Source organism: Panulirus ornatus, chromosome 56, assembly GCF_036320965.1.
Source record: "Panulirus ornatus isolate Po-2019 chromosome 56, ASM3632096v1, whole genome shotgun sequence".
NCBI classification, from domain to species: domain Eukaryota; kingdom Metazoa; phylum Arthropoda; class Malacostraca; order Decapoda; family Palinuridae; genus Panulirus; species Panulirus ornatus.
The window spans coordinates 12,313,661-12,341,390 of NC_092279.1; the positions used below are offsets into that span (position 1 = coordinate 12,313,661).

Sequence of the window (27,730 nt, forward strand, 5' to 3'; positions counted from 1 at the left end):
TGACGTGCTGTCAGTGGAGTGAATCAAGGCATGTGAAGCGTCTGGGGTAAACCATGGAAAGCTGTGTAGGTATGTATATTTGCGTGTGTGGACGTGTGTATGTACATGTGTATGGGGGGGGGTTGGGCCATTTCTTTCGTCTGTTTCCTTGCGCTACCTCGCAAACGCGGGAGACAGCGACAAAGTATAAAAAAAAAAAAAGAAAAAAAAAATATATATATATATATATATATATATATATATACAGGGTTGTACAGAGAAAGGTGTAGGTGTTGGAAATTAAATGTTTAAGGACAATATGTGGTGTAAGGTGGATTGACCAAGTAAGTAATGGAAGGTTAACAGAGATGTGTGGAAATAAAAAGTGTTGGTGAGAGGAAGAGAGGAAAGTAATTGGTTCCCAGTGAATGTTGGTATGCAGCAAGGGTGCGTGATGTCTCCATGGATGTTTAATTTGTTCATGGATGGGGTTGTTAGGGAGGTGAATGCAAAAGTTTTGGAGAGAGGGGCAAGTATGCAGTCTGTTCTGGATGAGAGGGCTTGGGTCAGTGAGTCAGTTGTTGTTGGCTGATGATACAGCGCTGGTGGCTGATTCGGGTGAGAAACTGCAGAAGCTGGTGACTGAGTTTGGTAAAGTGTGTGAAAGAAGAAAGCTGAGAGTAAAAGTGAATAAGGGCAAGGTTATTAGGTTCAGTAGGGTTGAGAAACAAGTCAGTTGGGAAGTAAGTTTGAATGGAGGAAAACTAGAGGAAGTGAAATGTTCTAGGTATCTGGGAGTGGATTTAGCAGCAGATGGAATCATGGAAGCAGAAGTGAGTCATAGGTGGGGAAGGTCGCAAAGGTTCTGGGAGCATTGAAGAATGTGTGGAAAGCAAGAACGTTATCTTGGAGGGCAAAAATGGATGTGTTTGAAGAAATATTGGTTCCAACAATTTTTTAAGGTTGGGAGGCGTGGGCTATAGATAGAGTTGTGCAGAGGAGGGTGGATGTGCTGGAAATGAGATGTTTGAGGACAATATGTGGTGTGAGGTGGTTTGATTGAGTAAGCAATGAAAGGGTAAGAGAGATGTGTGGTGATAAAAAGAGTGTGGTTGAGAGAGCAGAAGAGGGTGTTTTGAAATGGTTTGGTCACATGGAGAGAATGAGTGTGGAAAGATTGACCAAGAGGATATATGGGTCAGAGGTGGAGGGAACGAGGAGAAGTGGGAGACCAAATTGGTGGTGGAAAGATGGAAGGAAAAAGATTTTGAGCAATTGGGGCCTGAACATGCAGGAAGATGAAAGGCATGCAAGGAATAGAGTGAATTGGAACAATGTGGTATACCAATGTGGACATGCTGTCAGTGGATTGAACCAGGGCATGTGAAGCGTCTGGGGTAAACCATGGAAAGTTTTGTGGTTCCTGGATGTGGAAAGGGAGCTGTGGATCTGGTGCATTATCCATGACAGCTAGAGACTGAGTGTGAATGAATGTGGCCTTTGTTGTCTTTTCCTAGCGCTACCTCACAGGCATGTGAGGGGAGGGGATTGTCATTTCATGTGTGGCGGGATTGTGATGGAAATGAATAAAGGCAGGAAGTATAAATCATGTAGATGTGTATATATGTATATGTTGATATGTATAGGTATGTATGTGCGCATGTGTGGACGTGTATGTATATACATGTGTATGTGGGTGGGTTGGGCCATTCTTTTGTCTTTTCCTTGGGCTACCTCACTAATGCGGGAGACAGTGACAAAGTATGATATATATAATACAATATGATATAATATATTTATTTATTTATTAATGTATGATATATATACAAGTATGCAGTCTGTTGTGAATGAGAGAGCTTGGGAAGTGAGTCAGTTGTTCGCTGATGATACAGCGCTGGTGGCTGATTCAAGTGAGAAACTGCAGAAGCTGGTGACAGTTTGATAAAGTGTGTGAAAGAAGAAAGCTGAGAGTAAAAGTGAGTAAGAGCAAGGTTATTAGGTACAGTAGGGTTGAGGGACAAGTCAGTTGGGAGGTAAGTTTGAATGGAGAAAAACAGAGACAGTGAAGTGTTTTAGATATCTGGGAGTGGATTTGGCAGTGGATGGAACCATGAAAGCAGAAGTGAATCATTGGGTGGGGGAGGGGAGAAAGTTCTGGGAGTGTTAAAGAATGTGTGGAAGTCAAGAATGTTATCTTGGAAAGCAAAAATGGGTATGTTTGAAGGAATAGGGGTTCCAACAATGTTATATGGTTGCGAGGCGTGGGCTATAGATAGAGTTGTGCGCAGGAGGTTGGATGTGCTGGAAATGAGATGTTTGAGGACAATATGTGGTGTGAGGTGGTTTGATCGAGTAATAAATGAAAGGGTAAGAGAGATGTGTGGTAATAAAAAGAGTGTGGTTGAGAGAGCAGATGAGGGTGTTTTGAAATGTTTTGGTCACATGGAGAGAATGAATGAGGAAAGATTGACAAAGAGGATATATGTGTCAGAGGTGGAGGGAATGAGGAGAAGTGGGAGACCAAATAGGAGGTGGAAAGATGGAGTGAAAAAGATTTTGAGTGATCGGGGCCTGAACATGCAGGAGGGTGAAAGGCAGGCAAGGAATAGTGAATTGGAACGATGTGGTATACCGGGGTTGACGTGCTGTCAATGGATTGAACCAGGGCATGTGAAGCGTCTGGGGTAAACCATGGAAAGTTTTGTGGTGCCTGGATGTGGAAAGGGAGCTGTGGTTTCGGTGCATTATACATGACAGCTAGAGACTGTGAACGAATGTGGCCTTTGTTGTCTTTTCCTAGCGCTACCTCACACACATGCGGGGAGGGGGGGGGTTGTTATTTCATGTGTGGCGAGGTGGTGAGGGGAATGAATAAGGGCAGACAGTATGAATTATGTACATGTGTATATATGTATATGTCTGTGTGTGTATGTATATGTATACATTTAAATGTGTAGGTATGTATATGTTAAGTTAGAATTAAGTTAGAATATACAGAACATCCACCTGTGTTTGTTCATATATTCATTATGACTCAGCTCAGCATAACAGAGCTGAATTATTGTCATTTCAGTCTATGTTCCTTAGGGCATTACATATATGCGGTCCTGAATTTATTTATGATGAATTTGAGGAGATATATTTTATTAGATCCAAGTTAAAGTATCCTAGATCTTTCATTGATGAATCTCTTAAGTTGGCAAAGAACTCATTTTATAGAGTTAAACTCAAACCTCCCTTTGATACCAAGAGTATTTTAGTTCTCACTTTTAGTGATAATTTTACATTACTTCCTAGGTTGATGAACTCCTTTGATGTTGATGTAGCCTTCTGCAACAACAATACTATAAAGAATATCTTAATAAAAAACTTGCCAGAAATTCTGCAGGTTTTGTTTACAGAATTCCCTGTAAAAACTGTAATATGTTTTCTGTTGGGCAGATTAGTAAGAGTCTTTATGTTAGACTTCAGCATCATTAATATAGCATAAGAGCTGGACAGTAATCAATTTCTTTGTTCTATCATGTTAAACTTTATGACCATTGTATTGACTGTTGTAATACTAATTTTACTTATTAAAGAAAAAACTGTAATTTTTTTATCACAAGTATTATCATTGTACCTTCTATTATCAAACACACAAAGAATTGTAACATTAGTATTGCTATAGGTCTCTGCAAACATGATGGCTTTTCCATAGGCAAAATTTGTAAAGAGTTCCCTTACCTGTCCACTTAATAAGAATTTTATGACACGCATGGTGCCAGACCCAAACACCACCAACCCAAACACCAATATCCAGTAATGCTTGTTTGCCAATGGCGTTTTAGTTACGTCTCTTCTTTGTATATCACCTGAATGTTCTATGTCTTCTATCTCATTCTTGTATCTCCCCTAATGATGTGATCATCACAAGAAAATACACTTAGGATCTTATCATGTTTCATTTTCCTGTGGTTTTGTGCATATACTAGATCATGCAAACCACTGTGACCTCTTGCAAGTAATGAAAGGGTTAGAGAGATGTGTGGTAATAAAAAGAGTGTGGTTAAGAGAGCAGAAGAGGGTGTATTGAAATGGTTTGGTCACATGGAGAGAATGAGTGAGGAAAGATTGACAAAGAGGATATATGTGTCAGAGGTGGAGGGAACAAGAAGTGAGAGATCAAATTGTAGGTGGAAAGATGGAGTGAAAAAGATTTTGAGCGATTGGGGCCTGAACATACAGGAGGGTGAAAGGTGTGCAAGGAATAGAGTGAATTGGAGCGATGTTATATACTGGGGTGGACGTGCTGTCAATGGATTGAACCAGGGCATGTGAAGCGTCTAGGGTAAACCATGGAAAATTGTGGGGCCTAGATGTGGAGAGGGCACATGGAGAGAATGAGTGAGGAGAGATTGACAAAGAGGATATATGTGTCGGAGGTGGAGGGAACGAGAAGTGGAAGACCAAATTGTAGGTGGAAAGATGGAGTGAAAAAGATTTTGAGCGATTGGGGCCTGAACATACAAGAGGGTGAAAGGTGTGCAACGAATAGAGTGAATTGGAACAATGTTGTATACCGGGGTGGACGTGCTGTCAATGGATTGAATCAGGGCATGTAAAGTGTCTGGGGTAAACCATGGAATATTGTGGGGCCTAGATGTGGAGAGGAGCTGTGGTTTTGGTGCATTCCACATGACAGCTAGAGACTGAGTCTGAACAAAAGTGGTTTTGTTGTCTTTTCCTAGCACTACCTCGCACGCACATGGGGGGAGGGGGGTGCCATTTCAAGTGTGGTGGGTGGCGGCGGGAATGGGTGAAGGTAGCAAGTATGGATATGTACATGTGTATATACGTATATGTCTGTGTATGTATATATATGTATACGTTGAAATGTATTGGTATGTATATGTGCATTTGTGGGCATTTATGTATATACATGTGTATGTGGGTGGGTTGGGCCATTCTTTCGCCTGTTTCCTTGCGCTACCTTACTAACGCAGGAGACAGTGACTTAGTATGATAAATATATAAATGAATATATATATATATATATATATATATATATATATATATATATATATATATATATATATCTATATATATATATATATATATATGACTGGTGACTGAGTTTGGTAAAGTGTGTTAAGGAAGAAAGTTAAGAGTAAATGTGAATAAGAGCAAGGTTATTAGGTACAGTAGGGTTGAGGGTCAAGTCAATTGGGAGGTAAGTTTGAATGGAGAAAAACTGGAGGAAGTAAAGTGTTTTAGATATCTGGGAGTGGATCTGGCAGCGGATGGAACCATGGAAGCGGAAGTGAATCATAGGGTGGGGGAGGGGGCGAAAATCCTGAGAGCCTTGAAGAATGTTTGGAAGTCGAGAACATTATCTTGGAAAGCAAAAATGGGTATGTTTGAAGGAATAGTGGTTCCAACAATGTTGTATGGTTGCGAGGCGTGGGCTATGGATAGAGTTGTGCACAGGAGGGTGGATGTGCTGGAAATGAGATGTTTGAGGACAATGTGTGGTGTGAGGTGGTTTGATCGAGTAAGTAATGTAAGGGTAAGAGAGATGTGTGGAAAGAAAAAGAGCGTGGTTGAGAGAGCAGAAGAGGGTGTTTTGAAGTGGTTTGGGCACATGGAGAGAATGAGTGAGGAAAGATTGACCAAGAGGATATGTGTGTCGGAGGTGGAGGGAACAAGGAGAAGTGGGAAACCAAATAGGAGGTGGAAAGATGGAGTGAAAAAGATTTTGAGTGATCGGGGCCTGAACATGCAGGAGGGTGAAAGGCGGGCAAGGAATAGAGTGAATTGGATCGATGTGGTATACCGGGGTTGACGTGCTGTCAGTGGATTGAATCAAGGCATGTGAAGCATCTGGGGTAAACCATGGAAAGCTGTGTAGGTATGTATATTTGCGTGTGTGGACGTATGTATATACATGTGTATGGGGGTGGGTTGGGCCATTTCTTTCGTCTGTTTCCTTGCGCTACCTCGCAAACGCGGGAGACAGCAACAAAGCAAAAAAAAAAAATATATATATATATATATATATATATATATATATATATATATATATATATATATATATATATATATATATATATATACGCCCACACACACACACACACTCACACAAAGAAATAGTAAATATTGATTAATGTTTAGTTTTTTATATTACTGAAATTAAGTAGATCCTAGTTTTCACATTGTACTTATGAGTGTATTTTAAAAAGCTATATTTTTATCAATAGCTCTTGTATGAGTTAATTTTCTGTTTCTTATCATAGTACATAGAAAGTTATGCAGCACTCCCATTATTTATTTTGTAATTCCTTTTTTTTTCTTTTCTCTCCACAGAAGAAAATTATGATCATCATATGTGTTATAGTTCTCTTATTAGTTCTTGTTCTTATTTTAGGATTGACTTTATCATAACAGAGCAGTTAGTTTGATAGTGGATGTTGACTGACTGTCCAAGTAGCACTAGCCATATAGGCACTTTTCCATTGTTGAACTGTATTCTTAGGGGGTACTAGTTTTTTTTCTTTTTTGAGGAAAACTTAGTTTTGGAACATTGTTTGAACCATTCTGTTCTAAATCAAAGCCATCTTAAGGATTATATATTTTCGACTTTGTAAATGTAGCATTTATAGAACTCAAAAGATTAGCAGTGACTGTCCCAGTAGTGGTAAGGTTTTCAGTGAGACATCAGGAAACCCTTTTGATTTAATACCATTATTATAGTAATATATCAGGACTTTGTTAACCAGAAACTTGTTTTTCCAGTCATAATGTTTGTGTATTTATTGGTTGATACATGAATTTACCATAAAACAACCATAAGTTATATAAAAAAACTATGTGTGTCATGGAACATCAAGATTCAGGTTACTTAGTTCTTCAAAAATTGTAGCAGTGTTTTGAAATATAGTTATTTCCTTATTCAAATGATACTTTCTCAGTAGTAGGTGATATATTTAGTGGATTGGAGCAAATTTCTCTGAGCTTGTGTAACTTTTGTTAAAGTTCCTTTATTGAAAAATTTCGTTTGTAGATTTTATTTCTCTAATAGTGGACTGCAAGAAAATGAGAAAAAATACTGAAATGTTACAAATAAGACATTTAAAGAATAATAGTCTGATTAAGGAGGATACCATGATGGTAAGATGCCTGTATGGAAGATGCTATGAAGCATATAATAGTGCCAAATAAATATCAGCTTATTCAAACTAGGTTAATCCATGTCTCTCCATCAAACTTGTGGCACCTTTAATGAGTCAGTATGCAAAAGGTTAGGTGCGTGAAAGTGGAGAGGCATTAGTATGAGTAATGCTGAACATGTTCTCTAGTCCACATGGTGGGGCTCTGAGCTGGACTGTCTGATGTTGCAGTTCAGTTATGGATTGGTTGTTTTATAACCTCACTACAAACAATTATTCTTGAAACCCATATTGGGAAGTTGTCTTTAAGGACACTGGCTGTCCCTTATATTGTTGAACTGCGGCTTTGTTGCTTTTGCCATCATTTCCCTCTGAACGGGTAAATATAAATGTCTCATTCTGTTTACATAAAGACCTTAAGTCTTTCATCTTTGTCATCTCGGTTTTGTAATTGTATGATATGTTGTTTCAATTTTTTTATTCAAGTTTGTGTGGGTGCCATTATCATTAATGTATTATATTTGACACAAAAAAGTACTTTCATAGTTATTTGCTGTTATGTCATCAGTGTGATAGACTGATTAAGTCATGTTTGGAAAAGATGATTTCTTTAGTTTTATATGTATGTAGATATAAATGAAGGTGCAAGTCATGCCCATTAGCTTTATTTTTTATATGTTAGCGATGCATATGATACTGTCTTGGAAATGTATGCATAATTTTTTAGAAAAGAGAACACAGTAGACTGCAGTAACCTGTAAATCATTACATATATCCTGTATACAATGCACAAAAAAATTTTGATTACTCATTTGAATAAAGATGCAGGTTTTACACAATCTCTTCTTTTGTGTTGATTTTGGTGATTGTTTTTTTTATAATGTATACAAATCTGCAATGGGAACTCAGTATATGTAAGTGTACTGGAGTTGTCACATCACAACTTTTCCTTTCTGCAGTGTACTTAAGTTATTAATCATTGTTTTGTATTTATTCTTTTTAAATATACAATAAAGCCAGATATACCATAAGTAGGGAAGATGCCTTTTTTCAAATGGAAGTTTTGAGTACATTGCTGTTCAAGGAAATTCTTTTACTGCCAGATTTATTTACTAGAATATTAGATAATGTTTTTCATTGTACTTAGATATAATAGATTATGAAAACAGTACTTAGAAAGTAATGTTCATAGTCATTAAAGAAAATGAGAGAGAGAGGGTTTAGAAGATTGTTTCTTGTTTTTATACATGCTCCAGTAGGTTAGTAAGTAAGGAATTTTGCTTTATTTTAATGTTTTCCATGTCATTTTAATACATGTTTTGTCATTTAATAATTCTATTAGAAGCAGTGTATTATATTTAAATGCAATATCAGATATCCTGGCTAAATATGTTATACAATATCAGATATTCTGTCTAAATATGATATACTGTATGGTTTTCTTAGCAAGCTAGATTCTGCAGCACAGTGTAACTAGATTTGCTACCTAGATTTTGTCATCTTTAACCTGTAAAAGTAACAGTAGCAAGAATATTTTAGGATAGAAAATTCACACTATGAAACAAGCTAGATTAAATTGCTCTCATTATGCACATCTACCATCTCATTTATATGAGTAGGCAAATCTTATTCCTCACCACAATTTTAAGTTTCCTGTTGTATTATATGGTCAGTAATAGTAAAACCTTTCTCATAATTGAAACTTGCTCATCTGTGTTATTTTGCTATTCACAGAGACTGCTTTTGGTCTGTCTTATTTACGTAATGATTCTATTTCTTAAGAATGAAAAACACCAACCGACACATTTTTGGCTAGTTGACTGCTATTGATCGACACTAGAGGTTTCTCTAAACTTAAGATGTAGAGAGTTTGCAAATAGATTAATCTTCTCAGTAATTAAGGGGATCAAATCCCACATGATATCTCTTAATCAACATAATTAGTTGAGAACTGGGACTTATATTTGACAGATCATTCTTTGGTTTTTCAAATATTAGGTTAGATTATATTGCATTCATACAGTCCCCGGGTGGGTGATCATAGCTGCACCATTTAAGAATATTGATTGAAAGGGTGAAGGCATGTACAGAGCATCAGAATAGGGAGGAGAAGTGTGGTTTCAGAAGAGGTAGAGAATGTGTGGATCAGGTGTTTGCTTTCAAGAATGTATGTGAGAAATACTTAGAAAAACAGATTGATTTGTATGTAGCATGTATGGATCTGGAGAAGGCATATGACAAGAGTTGATAGAGATGCTTTGTGGAAGGTCTTAAGAGTATATGGTATGAGAGGTAAGTTGCTAGAAGCAGTAAAAAGTTTTTATCAAGGATGTAAGGCATGTGTACGAGTAGGGAGAGAGGAGAGTGATTGGTTCCCAGTGAATATCGGTATGCGGCAGGAGTGTGTGATGTCCCCATGTTTGTTTAATTTGCTTATGGATGGGGTTGTTAGGGAAGTAAATACAAGAGTTTTGGAGAGAGGGACAAGTATGCAGACTGATGGGGATGAGAGGGCTTGGGGAGTCAGTTGTTGTTTGCCGATGATACAACTAGCGGCTGATTCGAGCAAGAAACTGCAGAAGTTGGTGAATGAGTTTGGAAAGGTGTGTGAAAGAAGAAAGTTTAGAATAAATGTGAATAAGAGCAAGTTTATTGTTGAGAGACAAGTTAACTGGGATTTAAGTTTGAATGGAGAAAAATTGGAGGAAGTGAAGTGTTTTAGATATATGGGAGTGGACTTAGCAGCAAATGGAACCATGGAAGAGGAAGTGAGTCACAAGGTGGGGGATGGGGCAAAGGTTCTGGGAGCAATGAAGAATGTGTGGAAGGAGAGAACATTATCTCAGAGTGCAAAAATAGGCATATTTGAAGAAATAGTAGTTCCAACAATATTATATGGTTGCAATTCATGGGCTATAGATAGGGATGTACGGAGGAGGGTGGATGTGTTGGAAATGAAATGTATGAGAACAATATATGGTGTGAGATGGTTTGATTGAGTAAGTAATGAAAGGGTAAGAGAAATGTGGAAATAAAAAGAGAGTGGTTGAGAGAGCAGAAGAGGGTGTGTTGAAATGGTTTGGGATATAGAGAGAATGAGTGAGGAAAGCTTGACAAAGAGGATATATGTGTCAGAGGTGGAGGGAGCAAGGAGAAGCAGGAGGCCATATTGGAGGTAGAATGGAGTAAAAAGGATTTTCAGCGATTGGGGCCTGAACTTACAGGAGGGTGAGAGGCTTGCAATAAAGAAAAAGCATAACAGGATTAAGGAAAACTTAATCAGAGAATGGTCTTCTGGTGCACATTTTCCAACTATCAGCTTTTTATTGTCTTCTGTATGCTTACAATTAAGTATTGCTATAAAGAATAATGATTTGAGACAGTCTTTGATAATCTTGCAGTGGATTCTTGTTCTTCACTCTGTTTCTGTGTTAATATGATTTTCCATAGTGTATATCAGTCTAACATCATCTAGATGAGAGATTGAAGACCAAATGCTCTATGTAATTGGATAAGACAAATTGAGATGTTTCCAAACTCTGCTCTGCTCAGCATTACACCATGTATGAAAAGTTTTCTTTGACAAGGCTTTGATTTGTAGCCTCATCAATAGATTTCTTATTCCATAGTTTCCTTTCAAAATACTTAAAAAAAAAAGGTTGACAAGGCATTTAGTGTAATTTTTAATGAACATGAATGTTAGCTTTTAGTGTACAGTATATTTGATATATTTTGATAGGTCACACTATTATTATTTAGCAGCACTGAATTTGAGATTCTTTGATACATAAGGGAGATGAGATGGTCAGCTAAATGGTTAGCTAAATGAACTTGGATATTAGTTGAGGTAGGATGGTACAGCACAGAAATGTTTTCAAGATGTCAAATTGATTTTGAGCAAACATGCTTTTTATAAAGGAGATGGTGTTTTCAGTGAAAGTGCTTTGCTTGTAGCCAAGTGTATCCCATGTCTCTTCAATTAATATTTCTCTAGCTACTGAAACACTTTTTAATGCATGTCATCTTCACATCTGTTGTCATAGAGGAAAATAGAAGAGCAAGAGCATGAAAATTGCAAGACTTTATGATGTGCATAAGTGCATCTTAAGTAATGAAAAAGCACAAGTGAATTGGTTAGACATAAGACTAATACAGATACAGATTGATGGTATGATTTTTATTTATTTCAAACTGAATGAATCTCTTCATGTGACAGCTTGCAGATGCAGTTACTGTTCCATAGGTTGTACCATAAAGCAATTGCATATGAATCCAACACAGCTTGTGCTTTTTACAAAATATTGGCTTTTAAGGGATTAATCATAATTGATAATGTTACTGGAAATTGCTTTGATGATTACAAGAATAGAGTATACAGACACTGCACTGCATTTGCATGTATTGATTTTTGCACAAAACACATGAAATGATCATGAGAAAATATCACAACTTGTGTTTAATGAATGATAATTTCAGTGTTATAAACCTTGGGTTGATTTTAGTTGTTCCTTTTACAGTTTTATAATAAGTTATATTATTTTCAGAGTCAGAAATATGATTTCATATATTCTATATACAAAGATTATTTTGTTTAGTTTGCCAGTCATTTTTCTTAGCATATCTTTCATTGCAGTGGCAAAGCTTATTAATATTTCAGGTGTGTATGTGAATATTGCTATTGATTATGAGAGCGTTTTTTTTTTCATTCTTTCTCACCTTGATTCTTCTTCCAGAAAAGATTGATATGCATGTTCATTGGCGTTGGCTTCTTGTTAATCTTGACAGTTGTTCTGGCTGTCTACTTTTCAAGTTATCCACCTCAACCCAGTCATACTGAAGACACCTATGATCCTAGTTAAAATTTAAAGACTTGATTTTATTATAAAGCACAGAACAAATAGATATAACTTTAGTGAAGATGATTTCACCTAAACCTCCATGAAATCATTTAAGAAAAGATGACACATATTCATTTTTGTTCTAAATACCTGTTAGCCAGTAGTTTTGCATTCCTACACTTGTGTGAACAGAATTTAGGATATTCCACAAAGAATATATTTCTCCATATAAACATCATAAGCACCCAGCTTATTTTTTATTGTGTTAATTATGTTTAACTATGGAAATATCATTAGGATAATCAACATTGTGTTTTACTTTAGAGAAGAGGAATTAATTGGTAGTATTTAGTAAAGAGAGTTTAAATATGAAGACATTTATTTTCATATTTATTCTTGAAATTGCATATTTGATATATGCCTAATGTAAATTTCACAAAAATATCAAAAGAAAATGTTATGATTGAATTAGAAAAATAATTTTTCTTAGTATCTCCTTTTTTTGTGAAACTTAATTTCACTGAAAATATGTAACATGAAGTCATAAATTTCAGTTAATTTAAGTTGTATGTTATCTTTTCCATTGTTGTGAGTGACAACTCCAGTCTTAAAAAAAATGCTGTTTTATTAATATAGAAAGTTTGATTTTCCATTTCACAGTTTTTATTAAAGAAATGTATGTATCATCCTAGAGTTTTGTTGATAAGGATGGTTTTCATTGCCTGACATTTCTGTTCCTTCAAATTGAGGTGTGTTGTGTTTTAGCTGGACATGAACACAAGGATTTCTACACATGGATTATCATTGTATTTTGTCATGTGAAGAAATGATTCATCCCTGATTTCTGATATAAAAAGGTGGAAAAATTGTTAGATTTTATACTTATTGAATTATTCCAAATTGAACACCATAATTGCTGTGGAATGCAATGTAAAAACTTTTTTGTAATCTAGATTGAAAAGTATGTGTGTGATATGATTAGTTTAGGAATATATGTGATATGTGTGTATAAGAGTGGATGGGTCTTTCTTCATCTGTTTCTTGGTGCTACCTCACTGAAGTGGGAAATAGAAATCAGGTTATTTTATATTTATTATACTTTGTCGCTGTCTCCCGCGTTTGCGAGGTAGCGCAAGGAAACAGACGAAAGAAATGGCCCAACCATACACATGTATATACATATGTCCACACACGCAAATATACATACCTACACAGCTTTCCATAGCTTACCCCAGACGCTTCACATGCCTTGATTCAATCCACTGACAGCACGTCAACCCCGGTATACCACATCGCTCCAATTCACTCTCTTCCTTGCCCTCCTTTCACCCTCCTGCATGTTCAGGCCCCGATCACACAAAATCTTTTTCACTCCATCTTTCCACCTCCAATTTGGTCTCCCTCTTCTCCTTGTTCCCTCCACCTCCGACACATATATCGTCTTGGTCAATCTTTCCTCACTCATCCTCTCCATGTGCCCAAACCACTTCAAAACACCCTCTTCTGCTCTCTCAACCACGCTCTTTTTATTTCCACACATCTCTCTTACCCTTACGTTACTCACTCGATCAAACCACCTCACACCACACATTGTCCTCAAACATCTCATTTCCAGCACATCCATCCTCCTGCGCACAACTCTATCCATAGCCCACGCCTCGCAACCATACAACATTGTTGGAACCACTATTCCTTCAAACATACCCATTTTTGCTTTCCGAGATAATGTTCTCGACTTCCACACATTCTTCAAGGCCCCCAGAATTTTCGCCCCCTCCCCCACCCTATGATCCACTTCCGCTTCCATGGTTCCATCCGCTGCCAGATCCACTCCCAGATATCTAAAACACTTCACTTCCTCCAGTTTTTCTCCATTCAAACTCACCTCCCAATTGACTTGACCCTCAACCCTACTGTACCTAATAACCTTGCTCTTATTCACATTTACTCTTAACTTTCTTCTTCCACACACTTTACCAAACTCAGTCACCAGCTTCTGCAGTTTCTCACATGAATCAGCCACCAGCGCTGTATCATCAGCGAACAATAACTGACTCACTTCCCAAGCTCTCTCATCCCCAACAGACTTCATACTTGCCCCTCTTTCCAAAACTCTTGCATTTACCTCCCTAACAACCCCATCCATAAACAAATTAAACAACCATGGAGACATCACACACCCCTGCCGCAAACCTACATTCACTGAGAACCAATCACTTTCCTCTCTTCCTACACGTACACATGCCTTACATCCTCGATAAAAACTTTTCACTGCTTCTAACAACTTTCCTCCCACACCATATATTCTTAATACCTTCCACAGAGCATCTCTATCAACTCTATCATATGCCTTCTCCAGTCAGGTATAATGATTATATTTATTTTGCTTTGTCACTGTTTCCCGCGTTAGCGAGGTAGCACAAGGAAACAGACGAAAGAATGGCCCAACCCACCCACATACACACATATATACATACACGTCCACACACGCAAATATACATACCTATACATCTCAACGTATATATATATATACACACTCAGACATATACATATATACACATGTACATAATTCATACTGTCTGCCTTTATTCATTCCCATCGCCACCCTGCCACACATGAAATAACAACCCCCTTCCCCCTCATGTGCACGAGGTAGTGCTAGGAAGACACAAAGGCCCCATTCGTTCACACTCAGTCTCTAGCTGTCATGTAATACTGCACCGAAACCACAGCTCCCTTTCCACATCCAGGCCCCACAGAACTTTCCATGGTTTACCCCAGACGATTCACATGCCCTGGTTCAATCCATTAACAGCACGTTGACCCCGGTATACCACATCGTTCCAATTCACTCTATTCCTTGCACGCCTTTCACCCTCCTACATGTTCAGGCCCCAATCACTCAAAATCTTTTTCACTCCATCTTTCCACCTCCAATTTGGTCTCCCACTTCTCCTCGTTCCCTCCACCTCTGACACATATATCCTCTTGGTCAATCTTTCCTCGCTCATTCTCTCCATGTGACCAAACCATTTTCAATAAAAGAAAAAAAATATATATTTCTTTCTTTCGTACTATTCGCCATTTCCCGTGTTAGTGAGGTAGCGTTAAGAACAGAGGACTGGGCCTGTGAGGGAATGTCCTCACATGGCCCCCTTCTCTGTTCCTTCTTTTGGAAAATTAAAAAAAAACGAGAGGGGATGATTTACAGCCACCTGCTCCCTCCCCTTTTAGTCGCCTTCTATGACACGCAGGGAATCCATGGGAAGTATTCTTTCTCCCCTATCCCCAAGATATATATATATATATATATATATATATATATATATATATATATATATATATATATATATATATATATATTCTGTACTCAGTCTCTCCTGGTACTTCCTCACACAAGTCTCCTTCCCAAGCTCACTTACTCTCACCACCTTCTTCACCCCAACATTCACTCTTCTTTTTTGAAAACCCATACGAATCTTCACCTTAGCCTCCACAAGATAATGATCAGACATCCCTCCAGTTGCACCTCTCAGCACATTAACATCCAAAAGTCTCTCTTTCGCGCGCCTGTCAATTAACACGTAATCCAATAACGCTCTCTGGCCATCTCTCCTACTTACATACGTATACTTATGTATATCTCGCTTTTTAAACCAGGTATTCCCAATCACCAGTCCTTTTTCAGCACATAAATCTACAAGCTCTTCACCATTTCCATTTACAACACTGAACACCCCATGTATACCAATTATTCCCTCAACTGCCACATTACTCACCTTTGCATTCAAATCAGAGAACAATGGAAGTAAGGGGAGTGGGGGAGGAATGGGATGTATTTAGGGAATCAGTGATGGATTGTGCAAAAGATGCTTTTGGCATGAGAAGAGTGGGAGGTGGGTTGATTAGAAAGGGTAGTGAGTGGTGGGATGAAGAAGTAAGATTATTAGTGAAAGAGAAGAGAGAGGCATTTGGACGATTTTTGCAGGGAAAAAATGCAATTGAGTGGGAGATGTATAAAAGAAAGAGACAGGAGGTCAAGAGAAAGGTGCAAGAGGTGAAAAAGAGGGCAAATGAGAGTTGGGGTGAGAGAGTATCATTAAATTTTAGGGAGAATAAAAAGATGTTCTGGAAGGAGGTAAATAAAATGCGTAAGACAAGGAAGCAAATGGGAACTTCAGTGAAGGGCGCAAATGGGGAGGAGATAACAAGTAGTGGTGATGTGAGAAAGAGATGGAGTGAGTATTTTGAAGGTTTGTTGAATGTGTTTGATGATAGAGTGGCAGATATAGGGTGTTTTGTTCGAGGTGGTGTGCAAAGTGAGAGGGTTAGGGAAAATGATTTGTGTGGTTGCGAGACGTGGACTATGGATGGAGTTGTGCGCAGGAGGATGGATGTGCTGGAAATGAGATGTTTGAGGACAATGTGTGGTGTGAGGTGGTTTGATCGAGTAAGTAACGTAAGGGTGAGAGAGATGTGTGGAAATAAAAAGAGCGTGGTTGAGAGAGCAGAAGAGGGTGTTTTGAAATGGTTTGGTCACATGGAGAGAATGAGTGAGGAAAGATTGACCAAGAGGATATATGTGTCGGAGGTGGAGGGAACGAGGAGAAGAGGGAGACCAAATTGGAGGTGGAAAGATGGAGTAAAAAAGATTTTGTGTGATTGGGGCCTGAACATGCAGGAGAGTGAAAGGAGGGCAAGGAATAGAGTGAATTGGAACGATGTGGTATACCGGGGTTGATGTGCTGTCAGTGGATTGAATCAAGGCATGTGAAGCGTCTGGGGTAAACCATGGAAAGCTGTGTAGGTATGTATATTTGCGTGTGTGGACGTATGGATATACATGTGTATGGGGGTGGGTTGGGCCATTTCTTTCGTCTGTTTCCTTGCACTACCTCGCAAACGCGGGAGACAGCGACAAAGCAAAAAAAAAAAAAAAAACAGAGAAGAGGTAGTAAAAGCTTTGCGGAAGATGAAAGCCGGCAAGGCAGCAAGTTTGGATGGTATTGCAGTGGAATTTATTAAAAAAGGGGGTGACTGTATTATTGACTGGTTGGTAAGGTTATTTAATGTATGTATGACTCATGGTGAGGTGCCTGAGAATTGGCGGAATGCATGCATAGTGCCAATGTACAAAGGCAAAGGGGATAAGAGTGAGTGCTCAAATTTCAGAGGTATAAGTTTGTTGAGTATTCCTGGTAAATTATATGGGAGGGTATTGATTGAGAGGGTGAAGGCATGTACAGAGCATCAGATTGGGGAAGAGCAGTGTGGTTTCAGAAGTGGTAGAAGATGTGTGGATCAGGTGTTTGCTTTGAAGAATGTATGTGAGAAATACTTAGAAAAGCAAATGGATTTGTATGTAGCATTTATGGATCTGGAGAAGGCATATGATAGAGTTGATAGAGATGCTCTGTGGAAGTTATTAAGAATATATGGTGTGGGAGGCAAGTTGTTAGAAGCAGTGAAAAGTTTTTATCGAGGATGTAAGGCATGTGTACGTGTAGGAAGAGAGGAAAGTGATTGGTTCTCAGTGAATGTAGGTTTGTGGCAGGGGCGTGTGATGTCTCCATGGTTGTTTAATTTGTTTATGGATGGGGTTGTTAGGGAGGTGAATGCAAGAGTTTTGGAAAGAGGGGCAAGTATGAAGTCTGTTGTGGATGAGAGAGCTTGGGAAGTGAGTCAGTTGTTGTTCGCTGATGATACAGTGCTGGTGGCTGATTCATGTGAGAAACTGCAGAAGCTGGTGACTGAGTTTGGTAAAGTGTGTGAAAGAAGAAAGTTAAGAGTAAATGTGAATAAGAGCAAGGTTATTAGGTATAGTAGGGTTGAGGGTCAAGTCAATTGGGAGGTAAGTTTGAATGGAGAAAAACTGGAGGAAGTAAAGTGTTTTACATATCTGGGAGTGGATCTGGCAGCGGATGGAACCATGGAAGCGGAAGTGGATCTTAGGGTGGGGGAGGGGGCGAAAATCCTGGGAGCCTTGAAGAATGTGTGGAAGTCGAGAACATTATCTCGGAAAGCAAAAATGGGTATGTTTGAGGGAATAGTGGTTCTAACAATTTTGTGTGGTTGCGAGGTGTGGGCTATGGATAGAGTTGTGCGCAGGAGGGTGGATGTGCTGGAAATGAGATGTTTGAGGACAATGTGTGGTGTGAGGTGGTTTGATCGAGTAAGTAACGTAAGGGTAAGAGAGATGTGCGGAAATAAAAAGAGCATGGTTGAGAGAGCAGAAGAGGGTGTTTTGAAATGGTTTGGGCACATGGAGAGAATGAGTGAGGAAAGATTGACCAAGAGGATATATGTGTCGGAGGTGGAGGGAACGAGGAGAAGTGGGAGACCAAATTGGAGGTGGAAAGATGGAGTGAAAAAGATTTTGTGTGATCGGGGCCTGAAAATGCATGAGGGTGAAAGGCGGGCAAGGAATAGAGTTAATTGGATCGATGTGGTATACCGAGGTTGACGTGCTGTCAGTGGATTGAATCAGGGCATGTGAAGTGTCTGGGGTAAACCATGGAAAGCTGTGTAGGTATGTACATTTGCGTGTGTGGACGTATATGTATATACATGTGTATGGGGGTGGGTTGGGCCATTTCTTTCGTCTGTTTCCTTGCGCCACCTTGCAAACGCGGGAGACAGTGACAAAGCAAAAAAAAAAAAAAAAAAAAACAGAGAAGAGGTAGTATAAAAGCTTTGCGGAAGATGAAAGCCGCAAGGCAGCAAGTTTGGATGGTATTGCAGTGGAATTTATTAAAAAAGGGGGTGACTGTATTATTGACTGGTTGGTAAGGTTATTAATGTATGTATGATCATGGTGAGGTGCCTGAGAATTGGCGGAATGCATGCATAGTGCCAATGTACAAAGCAAAGGGATAAGAGTGAGTGCTCAAATTTCAGAGGTATAAGTTTGTGAGTATTCTGGTAAATTATATGGGAGGGTATTGATTGAGAGGGTGGAAGGCATGTACAGAGCATCAGATTGGGGAAGAGCAGTGTGGTTTCAGAAGTGGGAGAAGATGTGTGGATCAGGTGTTTGCTTTGAAGAATGTATGTGAGAAATACTTAGAAAAGCAATGGATTTGTATGTAGCATTTATGGATCTGGAGAAGGCATAGGATAGAGTTGATAGAGATGCTCTGTGGAAGTTATTAAGAATATATGGTGTGGGAGGCAAGTTGTTAGAAGCAGTGAAAAGTTTTTATCGGGATGTAAGGCATGTGTACGTGTAGGAAGAGAGGAAAGTGATTGGTTCTCAGTGAAAGTAGGTTTGTGGCAGGGGCGTGTGATGTCTCCATGGTTGTTTAATTTGTTTATGGATGGGGTTGTTAGGGAGGTGAATGCAAGAGTTTTGGAAAGAGGGGCAAGTATGAAGTCTGTTGTGGATGAGAGAGCTTGGGAAGTGATCAGTTGTTGTTCGCTGATGATACAGTGCTGGTGGCTGATTCATGTGAGAAACTGCAGAAGCTGGTGACTGAGTTTGGTAAAGTGTGTGAAAGAAGAAAGTTAAGAGTAAATGTGAATAAGAGCAAGGTTATTAGGTATAGTAGGTTGAGGGTCAAGTCAATTGGAGGTAAGTTTGAATGGAGAAAAACTGGAGGAAGTAAAGTGTTTTAGATATCTGGAGTGGATCTGGCAGCGGATGGAACCATGGAAGCGGAAGTGGATCTTAGGGTGGGGAGGGGGCGAAAATCTGGGAGCCTTGAAGAATGTGTGGAAGTCGAGAACATTATCTCGGAAAGCAAAAATGGGTATGTTTGAGGGAAAGTGGTTCTCAACAATTTTGTGTGGTTGCGAGGTGGGCTATGGATAGAGTTGTGCGCAGGAGTGGATGTGCTGGAAATGAGATGTTTGAGGACAATGTGTGGTGTGAGGTGGTTTGATCGAGTAAGTAACGTAAGGGTAAGAGAGATGTGCGGAAATAAAAAGAGCATGGTTGAGAGAGCAGAAGAGGGTGTTTTGAAATGGTTTGGGCACATGGAGAGAATGAGTGAGAAAGATTGACCAAGAGGATATATGTGTCGGAGGTGGAGGGAACGAGGAGAAGTGGGAGACCAAATTGGAGGTGGAAAGATGGAGTGAAAAAGATTTTGTGTGATCGGGCCTGAAATGCAGAGGGTGAAAGGCGGGCAAGGAATAGAGTAATTGGATCGATGTGGTATACCGAGGTTGACGTGCTGTCAGTGGATTGAATCAGGGCATGTGAAGGTCTGGGGTAAACCATGGAAAGCTGTGTAGGTATGTACTTTGCGTGTGTGGAACGTATGTATATACATGTGTATGGGGGTGGGTTGGGCCATTTCTTTCGTCTGTTTCCTTGCGCCTACCTTGCAAACGCGGGAGACAGTGACAATAGTCAAAAAAAAAATATATATTTTTTTTTTTTTTTTTTTTTTTTTTTTTTTTTTTTTATACTTTGTCGCTGTCTCCCGCGTTTGCGAGGTAGCGAAGGAAACAGACGAAAGAATGGCCCAACCCCCCCCATACACATGTACATACACACGTCCACACACACAAATATCCCATACCTACACACTTTCCATGGTTTACCCCGACGCTTCACATGCCTTGATTCATCCACTGACAGCACGTCAACCCCTGTATACCACATCGCTCCAATTCACTCTATTCCTTGCCCTCCTTTCACCCTCCTGCATGTTCAGGCCCCGATCACACAAAATCTTTTTCACTCCATCTTTCCACCTCCAATTTGGTCTCCCTCTTCTCCTCGTTCCCTCCACCTCCGACACATATATCCTCTTGGTCAATCTTTCCTCACTCATTCTCTCCATGTGCCCAAACCATTTTAAAACACCCTCTTCTGCTCTCTCAACCACGCTCTTTTTATTTCCACACATCTCTCTTACCCTTACGTTACTTACTCGATCAAACCACCTCACACCACACATTGTCCTCAAACATCTCATTTCCAGCACATCCATCCTCCTGCGCACAACTCTATCCATAGCCCACGCCTCGCAACCATACAACATTGTTGGAACTACTATTCCTTCAAACATACCCATTTTTGCTTTCCGGGATAATGTTCTCGACTTCCACACATTTTTCAAGGCTCCCAAAATTTTCGCCCCCTCCCCCACCCTATGATCCACTTCCGCTTCCATGGTTCCATCCGCTGACAGATCCACTCCCAGATATCTAAAACACTTCACTTCCTCCCGTTTTTCACCATTCAAACTCACCTCCCAATTGACTTGACCCTCAACCCTACTGTACCTAATAACCTTGCTCTTATTCACATTTACTCTTAACTTCTTTTTTCCACACACTTTACCAAACTCAGTCACCAGCTTCTGCAGTTTCTCACATGAATCAGCCACCAGCGCTGTATCATCAGCGAACAACAACTGACTCACTTCCCAAGCTCTCTCATCCCCAACAGACTTCATACTTGCCCCTCTTTCCAAGACTCTTGCATTTACCTCCCTAACAACCCCATCCATAAACAAATTAAACAACCATGGAGACATCACACACCCCTGCCGCAAACCTACATTCACTGAGAACCAATCACTTTCCTCTCTTCCTACACGTACACATGCCTTACATCCTCGATAAAAACTTTTCACTGCTTCTAACAACTTGCCTCCCACACCATTATTTTTAATCCCTTTCCCACAGAGCATCTCTATAAACTCTATCATATCTTTCCGATCCATAAAGCTACATACAAATCCATTTTTTTTCAATATTTCTCACATAATTCTTCAAAGCAAACACCGATCCACACACCCTCCCCCTTCTGAAACCACCTGCTTTTTCCCAATCGATGTTTGTACATGCCTTCACCCTTTCAACAATACCCCCCCATATAATTTCCAGGAATACTCAACAAACTTAACCTCTGTAATTTGAGCACTCACTTTTTCCCCCTTTCCTTTGTACAATGCACTATCACGCATTCCCCCAATCCTCAGGCCCTCACCGGTCATACTACATTAAAAAACCTTCCCAACCAGTCAAAAATACAGTCCCCCCCCTTTTTTAAATTTAAATTCCCTGCAATACCACCCAAAAACCTGCTGCCTTCCCGGGCTTTCATTTTCCCGCAAAGTTTTTACACCCTTCCTGTTTCCCAAAATCTTTTTTCCCTAACCCTCTCACTTTGCACACCACCTCGACCCAAACCCCTAAATCTACTCGTCATCAACACTTTCAAAAAACCCTTTAAAAAAAAATACTCACCCAAAACCCCTTCACATCACCACTACTTTTTATCACCCCCCCTTTTACCCCCTTTCCAATTCCGATTTGCTCCCTTGTCTTACGCACCCTATTACTCCTTCCAAACATCTTTTATTCTCCCTAAAATTTACTGATGTCTCTCACCCAAATCTCATTTCCCCTTTTTTTTCACCTTTTGCACCTTTCCTTGACCTCCTGTCTCTTTTTTTTTTTATACTTCCCCCACTAAATTGCATTTTTTCCCTGCAAAAATCGCCCCAAAATCCCCTTCTTTCTTCCTTTACTAATACTTTTACTTTTTTCATCCCACCACTCACTACCTTTCTAAAACACCCACCTCCCATCTTCTCAGCACAAGCATTTTTTTGCGCAATCCATCACTGATTCCCTAAATCATCCCTTCCCCCCCCACTCCCCTTATTTCCATGTTCTCACCTTTTTCCATTCTGTACACAGTCTCTCCGAACTTCTTCAACAGGTTCCCCCCCCAAGCCCCTTACTCTCACCACCTTCTTCCCCCCAAACATTCACTTTTTTTTCAAAAAACCCATACAAATCTTCCCCTTAGCCTCCCCCAATAATAAACAGAAAACCCCCAGTTGCACCTCCCACACATTGACACCCAAAAAAGTCTCTTTTTCGAAACGCCTGTAAATTAACACGTAATCCAATAACGCCTCTGGCCATCTCCCTACTACATAAGAAATACTTATGAATATTTTCTTTTTTTAAAACCAGGAAATCCAAATCATCAGTCCTTTAGCACATAAATCTACAAGCCTTCCCATGTGCAAAAAAGAGATGTTTGAGAAAAAGTGTGGTGTGAGGGGGTTTTGATCGAGTAAGTAACGTAAGGGTAAGAGAGATGTTTTGGAAATAAAAGGGGCGTGGTTGAGAGAGCAAAGAGGGTTTTTTTGAAATGGTTGGTCACATGGAGAGAATGAGTGAGGAAAGATTGACCAAGAGGATATATGTGTCGGAGGTGGAGGGAACGAGGAGAAGAGGGAGACCAAATTGGAGGTGGAAAGATGGAGTAAAAAAGATTTTGTGTGATTGGGGCCTGAACATGCAGGAGGGTGAAAGGAGGGCAAGGAATAGAGTGAATTGGAACGATGTGGTATAACCGGGGTTGATGTGCTGTCAGTGGATTGAATCAAGGCATGTGAAGCGTCTGGGTAAACCATGGAAAGCTGTGTAGGTATGTATATTTTGCGTGTGTGGACGTAATGGATATACATGTGTATGGGGGTGGGTTGGGCCATTTCTTTCGTCTGTTTCTTGCACTACCTCGCAAACGCGGGAGACAGCGACAAAGCAAAAAAAAAAAAAAAAACAGAGAAGAGGTAGTAAAAGCTTTGCGGAAGATGAAAGCCGGCAAGGCAGCAAGTTTGGATGGTATTGCAGTGGAATTTATTAAAAAAGGGGGTGACTGTATTATTGACTGGTTGGTAAGTTATTTAATGTATGTATGACTCATGGTGAGGTGCCTGAGAATTGGCGAATGCATGCATAGTGCCAATGTACAAAGGCAAAGGGGATAAGAGTGAGTGCTCAAATTTCAGAGGTATAAGTTTGTTGAGTATTCCTGGTAAATTATATGGGGGTATTGATTGAGAGGGTGAAGGCATGTACAGAGCATCAGATTGGGAAGAGCAGTGTGGTTTCAGAAGTGGTAGAAGATTTGTGGATCAGGTGTTTGCTTTGAAGAATGTATGTGAGAAATACTTAGAAAAGCAAATGGATTTGTATGCAGCATTTATGGGTCTGGAGAAGGCATATTATAGAGTTGATAGAGATGCTCTGTGGAAGTTATTAAGAATATATGGTGTGGGAGGCAATTTTGTTAGAAGCAGTGAAAAGTTTTTATCGAGATGTAAGGCATGTGTAACGTGTAGGAAGAGAGGAAAGTGATTGGTTCTCAGTGAAAGTAGGTTTGTGGCAGGGGCGTGTGATGTCTCCATGGTTGTTTAATTTGTTTATGGATGGGGTTGTTAGGGAGGTGAATGCAAGAGTTTTGGAAAGAGGGGCAAGTATGAAGTCTGTTGTGGATGAGAGAGCTTGGGAAGTGAGTCAGTTGTTGTTCGCTGATGATACAGTGCTGGTGGCTGATTCATGTGAGAAACTGCAGAAGCTGGTGACTGAGTTTGGTAAAGTGTGTGAAAGAAGAAAGTTAAGAGTAAATGTGAATAAGAGCAAGGTTATTAGGTATAGTAGGGTTGAGGGTCAAGTCAGTTGGGAGGTAAGTTTGAATGGAGAAAAACTGGAGGAAGTAAAGTGTTTTAGATATCTGGGAGTGGATCTGGCAGCGGATGGAACCATGGAAGCGGAAGTGGATCTTAGGGTGGGGGAGGGGGCGAAAATCCTGGGAGCCTTGAAGAATGTGTGGAAGTCAAGAACATTATCTCGGAAAGCAAAAATGGGTATGTTTGAGGGAATAGTGGTTCTAACAATTTTGTGTGGTTGCGAGGTGTGGGCTATGGATAGAGTTGTGCGCAGGAGGGTGGATGTGCTGGAAATGAGATGTTTGAGGACAATGTGTGGTGTGAGGTGGTTTGATCGAGTAAGTAACGTAAGGGTAAGAGAGATGTGCGGAAATAAAAAGAGCATGGTTGAGAGAGCAGAAGAGGGTGTTTTGAAATGGTTTGGGCACATGGAGAGAATGAGTGAGGAAAGATTGACCAAGAGGATATATGTGTCGGAGGTGGAGGGAACGAGGAGAAGTGGGAGACCAAATTGGAGGTGGAAAGATGGAGTGAAAAAGATTTTGTGTGATCGGGGCCTGAAAATGCAGGAGGGTGAAAGGCGGGCAAGGAATAGAGTTAATTGGATCGATGTGGTATACCGAGGTTGACGTGCTGTCAGTGGATTGAATCAGGGCATGTGAAGTGTCTGGGGTAAACCATGGAAAGCTGTGTAGGTATGTACATTTGCGTGTGTGGACGTATATGTATATACATGTGTATGGGGGTGGGTTGGGCCATTTCTTTCGTCTGTTTCCTTGCGCCACCTTGCAAACGCGGGAGACAGTGACAAAGCAAAAAAAAAAAATATATATATATATATATATATATATATATATATATATATATATATATATATATATATATATATATGTATATATTTTTTTTTTTTTACTTTGTCGCTGTCTCCCGCGTTTGCGAGATAGTGCAAGGAAACAGACGAAAGAGATGGCCCAACCCACCCCCATACACATGTATATACATATGTCCACACACGCAAATATACATACCTACACAGCTTTCCATGGTTTACCCCAGACGCTTCACATGCCCTGATTCAATCCACTGACAGCACGTCAACCCCGGTATACCACATCGCTCCAATTCACTCTATTCCTTGCCCTCCTTTCACCCTCCTGCATGTTCAGGCCCCGATCACACAAAATCTTTTTCACTCCATCTTTCCACCTCCAATTTGGTCTCCCTCTTCTCCTCGTTCCCTCCACCTCCGACACATATATCCTCTTGGTCAATCTTTCCTCACTCATTCTCTCCATGTGCCCAAACCATTTCAAAACACCCTCTTATGCTCTCTCAACCACGCTCTTTTTATTTCCACACATCTCTCTTACCCTTACGTTACTTACTCGATCAAACCACCTCACACCACACATTGTCCTCAAACATCTCATTTCCAGCACATCCATCCTCCTGCGCACAACTCTATCCATAGCCCACGCCTCGCAACCATACAACATTGTTGGAACCACTATTCCTTCAAACATACCCATTTTTACTTTCCGAGGTAATGTTCTCGACTTCCACACATTCTTCAAGGCTCCCAGAATTTTCGCCCCCTCCCCCACCCTATGATCCACTTCCGCTTCCATGGTTCCATCCGCTTCCAGATCCACTCCCAGATATCTAAAACACTTCACTTCCTCCAGTTTTTCTCCATTCAAACTCACCTCCCAATTGACTTGACCCTCAACCCTACTGTACCTAATAACCTTGCTCTTATTCACATTTACTCTTAACTTTCTTCTTTCACACACTTTACCAAACTCAGTCACCAGCTTCTGCAGTTTCTCACATGAATCAGCCACCAGCGCTGTATCATCAGCGAACAACAACTGACTCACTTCCCAAGCTCTCTCATCCCCGACAGACTTCATCCTTGCCCCTCTTTCCAAAACTCTTGCATTCACCTCCCTAACAACCCCATCCATAAACAAATTAAACAACCATGGAGACATCACACACCCCTGCCACAAACCTACATTCACTGAGAACCAATCACTTTCCTCTCTTCCTACACGTACACATGCCTTACATCCTTATATCCCAGGGATATGGGAGAACGAATACTTCCCACGCATTCCCCGCGTGTCCTAGAAGGCGACTAAAGGGGAAAGGAACTGGGCGCTAGAAACCCACCCCTCCTTGTATCTTAAGTTTCTAAAAGGGGAAACAGAAGAAGGAGTCATCCTCCTCGAAGGCTCAGAGTGGGGTGTCTAAATGTGTGTGAATGTAACAAAGATGAGAAAAAAAGGAGAGATAGGTAGTATGTTTGAGGAAAGGAATATTCGCTGTGGTTTTGGTTCATTACACATGACAGCTAGAGACTGAGTGTGAATGAATGTGGCCTTTCTTGCCTTTTCTTGGCGCTACGTCATTCTCTCCTATATCCAAACCATTTCAGCACACCCTCTTCTGCTCTCTCATCACACTATTTTTATTTCCATACATATCTCTTACCCTTTCATTACTTACTCGATCAAACCAACTCACACCACATATTGTCCTCAAACATTTCATTTCCAACACATCCATTTTCCTCTGTATATCCCTGTCTAAAGCCCATGCCTTGCAACCATATAATATTGTAGGAACTACTATCCCTTCAAACACGCCCATTTTTGCACTCTGAGATAACATTCTCTCCTTCCACACATTCTTCATTGCTCCGAGAACCTTCGCCCCCTCCCCCACCCTGTGACTTACTTCTGCTTCCATGGTTCCAATGGCTGCTAAATCCACTCCCAGATATCTAAAATACTTCACTTCCTCCAGTATTTCTCTGTTCAAACTTACAACCCAATTAACTTGTCCCTTGACCCTACTGAACCTAATAACCTTGCTCTTATTAACATTTACTCTCAACTTTCTCCTTCCACACACTTTTCCAAACTCAGTCACCAACTTTTGCAGTTTCTCCTTCAAATCAGCCACTGGAGCTGTATCATTGGCGAATGACAACTGACTCACTTCCCAGGCCCTCTCATCCCAACAGATTGCATACCCTCCCCTTTCTCCAAAACTCTTGCATTTACCCCCCTAACCATCCCATCCCTAAACAAATTGAACAAATATGGGGACATCACACACCCCTACCACAGACCGACATTCACTGGTAACCAATCACTCTCCTTTCTTCCCCCTCATACACATGCCTTACATTCTTGGTAAAAACTTTTCACTGCTTCTAGCAGCTTACCTCCCACATCATATACTATTAAGACCTTCCACAAAGTATCTCTATCAACCCTATCATATGCCTTCTCCAGATCCATGAATGCTACATATAAAGCCATCTGTTTTT

General features: G+C 40.1%; 1 protein-coding gene across 7 annotated transcripts in view; it reads left to right on the forward strand.

The window, feature by feature from the left end:
• Syx1A (Syntaxin 1A) overlaps positions 1-27,730 on the forward strand; it is a 339,980-nt gene that overhangs the window by 267,518 nt on the left and 44,732 nt on the right. Inside the window, exon 9 of one of the 7 annotated variants that reach the window (XM_071693840.1) lies at positions 6,325-9,983. The exons of 5 other annotated variants lie outside the window; for them this stretch is intronic. In XM_071693840.1, coding sequence (XP_071549941.1) covers positions 6,325-6,402 — 78 coding nt within the window. In that variant the 3' untranslated portion in view covers positions 6,403-9,983. Of the gene's footprint in view, positions 1-3,276; positions 6,012-6,324; positions 9,984-27,730 lie in introns of those variants that run through there. One more of the 7 variants, XM_071693842.1, reaches the window with a different exon arrangement.